General features: G+C 37.2%; 1 protein-coding gene across 1 annotated transcript; it reads left to right on the top strand.

Moving 5' to 3' along the window:
* The first annotated feature begins 6,581 nt into the window (after positions 1 to 6,581).
* On the top strand, positions 6,582 to 6,899 carry LOC138893025 (uncharacterized mitochondrial protein AtMg00820-like). The gene is made up of 2 exons (XM_070176791.1): positions 6,582 to 6,744; positions 6,829 to 6,899. Exons 1-2 carry the CDS (start codon positions 6,582 to 6,584, stop codon positions 6,897 to 6,899), a joined length of 234 nt encoding a protein of 77 aa, XP_070032892.1.
* Positions 6,900 to 10,474: the final 3,575 nt, after the last annotated feature.

The following is a 10,474-nucleotide window of genomic DNA, read 5'->3' as shown; positions in this document are numbered from 1 at the left end:
GTTTTGACACCGATTTGGAGTCGGAGTTGAGTGAAACTAGTATGGTTGAACTCGTAATTGAGTGGGTTATCGGAATTTGTGAGTTTGGTCGGGTTTCGAGGCGTGGGCCCGGGTTGGACTTTTTGGCCGATTTTGGGCTTTTGATTCAAGATTTGACCTTTATCGATTGAGATTGTTTCCTTCAGTATTGTTTGATGTATTTGAGTTGTTTTTGGTTAGTTTCGAGCCGTTCAGAGGTCAGAACGCACGGGATGGCATTTTGGAGCATCGCTTGGCTTGCTCGGTATTGGAATTGGATTATTCGAGGTAAGAAACACTTCTAAACTTGGTATTGAGGGTATAAAACCCCGAAATACGTGTTAAATGATTGGTGTTGAGGTGACGCACATACTAAGTGACGGGCGTGTGGGCGTGCACCATGTAAGTTATAATTTCGTTATTTCTGTGGTACTGTGTAGCTACCTGATTATATCTGTAACCATGAATTCTACGTACTAGAGCTATTAAGTTGTGATTCATGTTAGAAACCATGTCTAAGCTACATGCTTTCTCTGTTGGGACCCATTGAGGTCGTTACTGCTGTTGAGTAATTTTCTTACATTGTAATTTCATACTCAGTCATGTTTATTCATTTCATATCATACCTCGGTCTCTGTTGCTATATATTGATACATCACATCATTATTTTGGGCTTATATTTCATGACATCGAGAGCCCGAGAGACTGGAGAGATTGATGACTGAGTGAGGCCGAGAGCCTGATTATGAGATATTATATTATAGCACGTGAGTTGTCCGTGCGGATTCAGATGTTATACTATAGCACGTGAGTTGTACGTGCAGCACGTGAGTTGTTCGTGCGGATCTAGATATTGATACCAGCACGTGAGTTGTCCATGCGAATTATAGCGCTTGGGCTATAGGAGCCCCTCTGGAGTCTTTACACACCCTCAGTAAGCGCAGGTACCTACTGAGTGCGAGTTCCAAGTGCCGAGTGATTGGGAGGACTGAGTGACTGTGAGGACTGAGTGATTGGGAGAACTGAGTGACTGGGAGGACTGAGTGAATTGATACTCTGAGAGTATGCATATGGTCTTTATCACTGATTTGCATCGCATTTGGCTTGCACACTTGACATACAGGCATAGAGATGCACTTTTCCTCATGATGTACAATATCACGTCATCTATGACTTCTCATACATTTTTACATATGGGCATAGAGAGACATCTTACAGTTGCTATCTGAAAGGAAAATGAAATATCTTATTTATTGTTGAAAGAATTTTTGGGAAAAATCACAGTTTTCAAACTTACTCATATTTTTGGCAATTTCGGTAAAAGATTTGGGTTTTCACTGAGATACTTGAAAAACATGCATATTTTCTGGAACTGTGAACGAGCTAAGCATTTTATTTCTGAGATACTCTTTTTGTTACTTGTACTATGTTGTTGTGAACTGTTGTGGAATATTGTTGTTGGACACGACCTTTGTGTTAGCTCGTCACTACTTTCAACCGAAGGTTAGGTTTGTTACTTATTGAGTACATGGGGTCAGTTGTACTCATACTATACTTCTGCACCTTGCGTGCAGATGTTGGCTGCTGATGTTGCTGTGATCAATGGGAGCTGGATTGAAGATGTACATGCGTCCCGGTTGTAGCTGTCTCTTGTTCTTGGTAGCCTTAGATTTATAAAACTCTATTTATGTACTTTTCAAACATATGATGTATTTACTTCATACCAGCTTTGTAAACTCTATTCTTAGAAGCTCATGATTTGTACTACGAGTCCTTGGGAAATGTATAAGATTCAGACAATTTCTTTACTTAATTGTCTTATTAAATATCATTGGAATTGGATAGTTGTTAATTGGCTTACCTAACAGGTTTGATTTGGTGCTATCATGACTAGTTGGATTTTAGGTCGTAACAATCTTCGAACTGATAAAACTCTGAAATCAGCAACCACCGTGCCCAGAAGTACCTGGATCTATACACGAAGTGTAGAATGTAGTATGAGTACAACTAACTTAATAACTAACAAGCCTAACCTCTGGGCTGAAAGTAGTGACGAGCTCAACAGGTACAGTCCAAATATAGAAATAACAATATAGAATTGTAGACATGCATTCAGGTTAACAGTACAGAATTATAGACATGCCTTCTGGTTTTACAATTTAACTCAGAACAAATAAAATATGTCAAGTCTGAATAATATGAGGAATATGACATATCTATCTCTACATGTCAATGTGCATATCGTATGTGATGTAATACAATGAAGGCTTAGCGTACTCATACTCTCGGAGTACTCAACCTGACTGTCTCAATTCTCACTCTTCACACTCAATCACTCAGCACTGTACAGGGCAGATCCAGCCCAGGGTAAATCCAGCCCAAGCGTTATAATAAGACAAACCCTGGCGTGAATCAATAAAACCTACTGCGGCGTGCAGTCTGATCGCATAAATATTCTCACAATCAAGCCCTAGGCCTCACTCAGTCATCCATTTCTCCAGTCTCTCGGGCTCACAATGTCATGCAAAATCTGCCCAAAATGATGATATGATGTATCGGTAAATAGCAACAGAGACTGAGATATGATCTGAAATGGATAAATATGACTGAGTATGAAATTTCAATTTAAAACATACAATTCAACAGCAGAAACGACCTCAGTGGGTCCCAATAATGCCAGCATATGCCTAAACATGATTTCTAACATGATTCACAACTCAATTTCTCTAACACATGGAGAATATATGGAAAAATAACAAGGTAATTATATGACTACATAACTCCACGGAATCAATTAGGTTACAATTTCTACGCTGCACACCCGTATGCCCGTCACTTAGCACGTGTGTCATCTCCATACCAATCACGTGACACAAAATTCAGGGGTTTATACCCTCAGAATCAAGTTTAGAAGTTTTACTTACCTCAAACCATGTAACTTTCTACTCCTACAAGCTCTTGCCTCATGAATTGGCCTTCGAATGCCTCTAATCTAGTCACAAATAATTTGATACAATCAACATGGGGTATAGGAATCAATTCGATATGAAAATATTAAGTTTCCAAATTAAAATCTGAAAAGTAAACTCAAAAGTCAATAGTAGGGCCTACGTCTCAGAACCCGATAAAAATTACAAAATACGAACGCTCATTCAACCACGAGTCCAACTATACCAAATTTACCAAATTTTGACATTAACTCGTCCCTCAAAATCACGTAAACTAGTCGGAATATTCAATGATAATTCAATATTATTGACTAAAAATGGTCACAAGTGACTTACCTCAAGAATTACTATGAAATCTCCCTCAAAAATCGCCCTCAACCGAGCTTGAAAGGTCCAAAAATGAGAAGAAATCTCGGACCCTTCGACTTATACACTGCCTAGGGGTTTCTCACCTGCGGTCCATTGCGTCGCTTCCGCGACACTGCTTCTGTGGTCAAAATTTTGCACCTGCAGAACTCACTTACCCCTCACCCTTTTGCTTATGCGGAGTCTCACCTGTGACATTTCTTATGCTTCTGCGCAGCCAGTTCCCCTTCCCTTTTTTCGCATCTGCGGAGCCGTGCTCACACCTGCGGACTCGCAGATGCGGAAGTTTCCTCGCACCTACGATGCAGCCCATGCTATCCCCAATTCCACTTTTGCGAAGCCAAGCTCACACATGCGGTCTCGCACCAGCGATCAAATCCTTCGCAGGTGCGATCATACCAGTCCAGGTCCGTCCAGCCATGCCATAAGTTCTAAATTCGATCCGTTAACCATCTGAAATCCACCTGAGGCCCCCGGGACCTCAACCAAACATAGCAACAAGTCTTAAAACATGATACGAACTTAGTGGAGGCCTCAAATCACATCAAAAAATACTAAAATCACGAATCGCACCACAATTCAAGCCTAATGAAAACAAAGAAATTCCAATTTCTATATTCGATGCCGAAACCTATCAAATCAAGTTCGATTGACCTCAAATTTTTCACACAAGTCATAAATGACATAACAAACCTATTAAAAGTTTTGGAACCAAAATTCGAGCCGGATAACCACAAAGTCAACTCTCGGTCAAACTTCTAAATTTTCAAAACTTTTAATTTTCCAAATTTTGATGGTTCAAGACAAATTCAACTACGGACCTCTGAATCACTATCCGGACACATTCCTAAGTCCAAAATCACCATACGAGCTATTGGAATTATCAAAAATTTATTCCAGGGTCGTTTACACATAAATCATTATTCGGTCAATCTTTTCAACTTAAGTTTCCAACCTTGAGACTAAGTGCCTCAACTCATTCCGAAACATACCCGGAACCAAACCAACTACCCGGGCAACTCACTTAACAATAATTGATCATAGAATAAGAAGTAAATAGGGAAATAATGCTATAATACTCAAAACGACCAGTCGGATCGTTACAATCAGGTTCCGTGTGAATACAATCATTACAAGGGTCATACTAAAGAAAAATGCTACAAACTTAATGTATATTCATTAGAGGTAAAAAAGAAGGAGAACATTCCCGGTATGTATGCAAATAGTGTGAGCAACCCAATATTTCCCAATGCAGCAGAGGGAGTCTATACTCAAGTCTCTTATGGAGTTCAACCAGGGACATTCACTCATCAACCAATTGTACCTCAGCATGTTCACATGCCTCAGTCTACACAACCTGCTCCTGATGTTCCTTTCTTCATCAAGGAGCAGTACGAACAGATTCTTCAGATGTCGTCTAAGGGGAATGAAGAGGGACCAAAGTCATCTACCAAATTAGTTGTTGCAGGTACCCTAATTACTCTAATGTCTAATTATCTCAAATAATTGGATTATAGACACTGGAGCTTCAAACCACATGACCTAAAACCTTGACACTCTTAACACTTGTCAAGCAATTCCTAATTTAAAGAGATGCACAGTTCAACTACCTACTAGAAATGTAGTATACGTCTCACATAAATTAAAGTAACCTCATCAATACTTAGAAATAATAAAATATCTAATGTAATGTATATTCCAGACTTTAGATACAACTTTCTTTCAGTGTCATAACTCACCACCGAAATTCAGTGCATGGTTGCCTTCTTTCCTGACTTCTGTATTTTCCAGGATCTCCACAGTGGTCAGGTGAAGGGGATTGATAAGGAAGAATATGGTTTGTGCATACTCCAAGAAGGATCATCACACCAGTCTACAGTCAAACCAGCAAATAAGTGTGTTCACATAGCCAACCTGCTTGACTCTGAGTCAATATGGAATAAAGGATTAGGTCATACCCCCATAGATTTAATAAAGAAGCTAGATGCTCTTAGTAGTTTAAAAACAGGAACTCATCAGTGTCATGTGTGTCCAGTTGCTAAACATTCTAGATTGCCTTTTCCTTTAACTACTTCAGTGTCGTATTATGTCTTGAGTTGGTTCATTGTGATGTCTGGGGGCCATATAGAGTACCATCTCATGATGGTAAGAGGTTCTTTGTTATAGTGGTTGATGACTATACCAAATACACTTAGTTTTTTTCTGATCAATTTCAAGACAAAAGTCATAGTTGTACTAAGAGAATTCCTAATTCAAATAAAGAACATCTTTTCAGCTTCAATGAAAACCTTGAGGATTGATAATGGTAGTAATTTTTTTAGTCTTGAATTTAAAGAATTACTTTACAATCTTAGTATTGTTCATCAAAGCACATGCGTTTACACTGCTCAACAGAATGGAGTTGTTGAGAGGAAGAAGATATGGCCAGGTCTCTTAGATTTTAGGTTGCAGTTCCTCTAAAGTTTTGGGGTGAATGTGTCACAATTGCAGTCTACCTCATCAACGGGATGCCTTCTAGAGTACTTGGGTAAAAATATCCTTTTGAGTTGCTTTATTTGCATTCTCCTTCACTGCAACACTTAAAAGTCTTTGGCTATTTGTGTTATGCAGTGTGCCCCCATAGTTCTTGATAAGTTTTCTCCAAGAGCCATTCTAGCAGTCCTAATGGGATATCCTTCCACACAAAAGGGTTATATTATGTATTACTTGAACTCTAAGTCTTTCTTTGTTAACAGAAATATTGTGTTGCAAGAGGATATTTTCCCTTTCAAGCATATGCTCACTTCTAGTAGCACTGTATTTCCTATATTGGACCTACTCTCACCTGATAGTACAGTTATCAGATTTTCTTCCACATATGGTTCTTCTGGTTCTAATCTTCATCCACTGGAGCCTAGTAGTATATCTGAGGGGGAGCCTCCTACCTTCAACATTAGTGCTCCCCATAACATAGTTGAAGACTCTCCAAATCATGCAGAAACTGTAGATACTACAGAGCCTGCTGTAGCAGTGGATCAACTTGCTGATTCTTTGAGCAGATGAGTAGGTCTTCCAAGCCTAGTAAGTCACTCTTATGGATTCATGATTATGTGGTGAAGTCCAAGAACGCCAGATGCTCCTATTCTATCTCAGCTCATGTGATCTACTCACATCACTCCATCATACTGTCAAGCCTTGTCCACATATTCAGCATGTTCTGAGCCTCAGTACTTTAGTGCAGCAACTGCTGATCCTAAGTGGATAGAGGCCATGAAACTAGAAATTGCAGCATTAGAAGAAAACCAGACTTTGAGCATTATTGATCTTCCTCCTGGGAAGATACCAATTGGCTGCAGATGGATCTTCAAAATCAAGTACAAAGCCTCAGGAGAAGTTGAGAGATACAAAGCAAGACTTGTAGCTAAAGGCTACAGTTAGAAAGAAGGTCTAGACTATAGTGAAACCTTTTCACCTATAGCTAAAATGGTTACAGTCATGTCCATTGTGGCTCTTGCAGCCTCACAGCAGTGGATGATCTATCATATGGATATCCACAATGCATTTCTCAATGGGGGTTTACCTGAATAAATGTATATGCATACTCCATAGGGGTTTGCTAGATATGGGGAGACTTAGAAGGTCTGCAAACTTTATAAATCCCTGTATGACCTTAAACAAGCACCAAGATAAGGGAATATGAAGTTAACATATGTGCTTCTGCAGCTAGGATTCAAACAAAGCCATTATGATGACTCATTGTGCAATAGGGGAACTTATAGAGATATAGTTATCATTCTTATGTATGTAGATGATTTGCTGATCACAGGGAACAATGATCAGTTATTGTGTGACACTAGAATAGAGTTACAAAAGAAGTTTAAGATGAAGGACGTGGGAGAACTAAATTTCTTTCTGGGCATTGAGTTTGCAAGGTCAAAGTAAGGGATTCTTATGTGCCAAAGGAAGTATGCACTGGAGTTGATATCTGAAGCATGCCTAGGTGGAGCAAAACCATCTGATACACTATTAGAGTTAAATAAAAAAACTCATCTCTATAGAGTATGACAAATGCATTGAGAGTGGCAGTCCAGAAGGTGCTCGAGTACTTAAGAATCCTAATAGTTATCAGAGGCTGGTAGGAAGATTGTTGTACCTTACTATGACTAGACCTGATATTACCTTTGCAGTTCTGGTCCTAAATCAATACATGCATTGTCCTAAGGTGTCATATATGGAAGTTGCACTTAGGGTAGTGAGATATATCAAAGAAACACCCGGTCTGGGGCTGCTTATGCCTGCAGAAAGTACAAACAAATTGTTTGCCTACTGTGATTCTGATTGGGGAACATGTGTAGAGATTAGGAGATATGTTCAAGTTTGGAAATGCAGTAGTATACTGGAAATCAAAGAAACAGATGATTGTATCCAGAAGTTCAGTTGAAGATGAGTTCAAAAGTATAGCCTCATGTGCAGCAGAAGTCACTTGGCTTGTGGGATTGTTCAAGGAACTTGGAGTTAGAATACAACACCCTATAAGCCTGATTTGTGACAGTAAGGCTGCTATACAAAAAGCAGCTAATCCCATCTTTCATGAAAGGACAAACATATTGACATCGATTGTCACTTTGTTAGGGAGAAACTTTGCCAAGGAATGCTGAAGATAGAGTATGTGCATACTAAATAATAGCTAGCAGATCTATTGACAAAGCGCTTGGAAAAATTTCAACATTATTATTTGTTGAACAAGCTCGGAGTGAAGAATCTATACCAGTCATCAGTTTGAGGGGGAATGTTGACTTGAGTTAAAGTAACAAAATGATAAAGTTACTAGAGTTAAAAGCTAAAATGTAGACAGTGATTAGAAGATAAGTTAGTTAGCACAATAGTTACGAAAGTAGTTGTATTGTAGCTTTATATATACACATTGTACAATCATGTATACAAATACGGTTATCATTTTCTTCTTAACGGAGTTAGATTCTCTAATCCTCTGGGTGTTGGCTTCTCTTGTATGTTGTCTTCCTCGAGCTTAACCTTTATATCCACGTCTGCTAACAACATCAAGTTCTATGAAACGATAAGATAAAAAAATGGTGAAATCCCTTGCCTAAAACATCTAATAGACACGTTTTTCCACACGAAAAACTACTATATTAAGGTTCACAATTTGTTTTATCGGTGAGAATCTCTCACACAATATGTATGCGTTCTGTTCTCACTGTCTTTTATCTCCTTCCCCTAAATCATCCTCTAATGTAACAGAAACAAATTTAGGAATTTAAAAAAAAAAAAACACAATACTCACACTACTTGAATCGTGGAAATCAAGCAACTAATTAATACAAGTTTTCATTAGACAAGAATTGCAAAAACAATATATATATATATATATATATATATATATATATATATATAGAGAGAGAGAGAGAGAGAGAGAGAGAGAGAGAGAGAGAGAGAGATAGATGGTGAAATAAGACATGTAACATTGCAATAAATTCAAAGTTGAAATTAGTGGGAAGAAGTGATTTCTAAACTCTCTAGTAAGTAATGAGAAAGGTAAATATCAAAGAAATCACGAAATTGAAAAATAACCAGAAAATCTAAGAAAAGTTGTGATTATGAACCTCAAATGAAGCATTTGGATCTCAAAATTGATAAGTGCATTCCAACAAAACATGAGGAGCAGCTTTTAATGTTCATTAGCGGAAAAGAGAGCCTAAAGAAAGCATTTCATTCCTCTTCCTATGTGTAGTTCAACTGTAGTTCAAGCCATGCACCAAATGATTTATAGTATATATACCATAATATTATATTAGTATATGTTTTGGATAAGAAAATGATACAACCTAAAGACTTTAAAAGGTAGTTTTTGTCATATTTGGAATATTAGGCTCACAATGTTTGTTGCAAATTGCAACTAGCTAGAAAATATTTCAAAAGATGTGATTTTGATGAGATGATTTGATATGTGTTGTTTACTAGCGAATTATAGCGAAGTAATCCACTCCATATTTTAAATAAAATAAAAAAAGTCTCCACTCTAATTGTATACTCTAGAAACTCCATAATACGATTTTCCATAGTGACATCGATCGTCTACAATATTTAATTACTTATCTACTTGATGGACTAAATGTTGAGAGTACTCTTCTCAATTTGAATATTGAATAATTTCTATTCTGTCTCTTTTATTATTTTTTGGTCAAAGAAATGTACATTTGCTGAAAATGACTGATTATACATTATTATATTCTCCATAAACCTATTCTTTTGTTTAAAATGAAAAGGTTTAACCGTCCGCTAACTGTGACCTTTGCAAGTAATTATTAATTGAATGGTTCGTATGTTTTTGTTAGTACTCCTCTTAACACTCACGTCAAGAAAACAAATAGCAGATTTATTTAATCTACAACGACAATTAAATTACTTTCAACGCAAACGGCCACCAAATGAAAAAACAATTCAAGAAGTAGACTCAGAAATTAAATTACTTTTATTGGAAAAGGACATCAAATTAAGAAAAACTCCAAAAGGTAGTTTTTGTCTTATAAGGGGTCATCACAAAAAAGTTTACTAATAAAAAGACAAACAAATTGGTAATTGCCGGCCAATGGTCCACAACTGATATATGGATTGGTGAGTAAGACATCAAATAGTAATATGTTTTATTGCCCTTTTTCTTTATTTTTTTCCCTTATTGTAAGACAACCAGAACAAAACTTTTAGGAATCATGAGGCTTTTTTTTTTGCTTTAGGCATTTAATGTTTGAAACTATTCGAGTCAATGAATTTTAAATTAGTCGAATATGTGAATTTGGATACTAACTACAGAAAGACCAAGTACTCGTAGCCTCTTTTTCCTCCTCTTAACTTAGTATGTTTGCTTAATTTTTTGATTTATTTCATTTTAAATAATTATTGTTTGGTGGTCTTTAACGTTCCAAAAGTTTGAATTTCATTAAGAGGAGAAATGGAAGCATAGTGAGTTACATAGAAATGTAACCCTTTTTGTTTAAAAATCAGTCTTTAACCATTTCATACTGGGAATTGGGAAAAAAGAAACAAACAAAACATAGGTTGCTGGCTTCGTCTATTGGCAGTTTTCATAATCAGAAAGCAAAGGCAGCGGAGCGTATGATTTCTTGCTATTTGAGAAATATGAC

The sequence above is a fragment of the Nicotiana tomentosiformis genome, chromosome 5, assembly GCF_000390325.3.
Source record: "Nicotiana tomentosiformis chromosome 5, ASM39032v3, whole genome shotgun sequence".
NCBI classification, from domain to species: Eukaryota; Viridiplantae; Streptophyta; class Magnoliopsida; order Solanales; family Solanaceae; genus Nicotiana; species Nicotiana tomentosiformis.
This window is presented reverse-complemented; position numbering and strand designations above follow the sequence as displayed.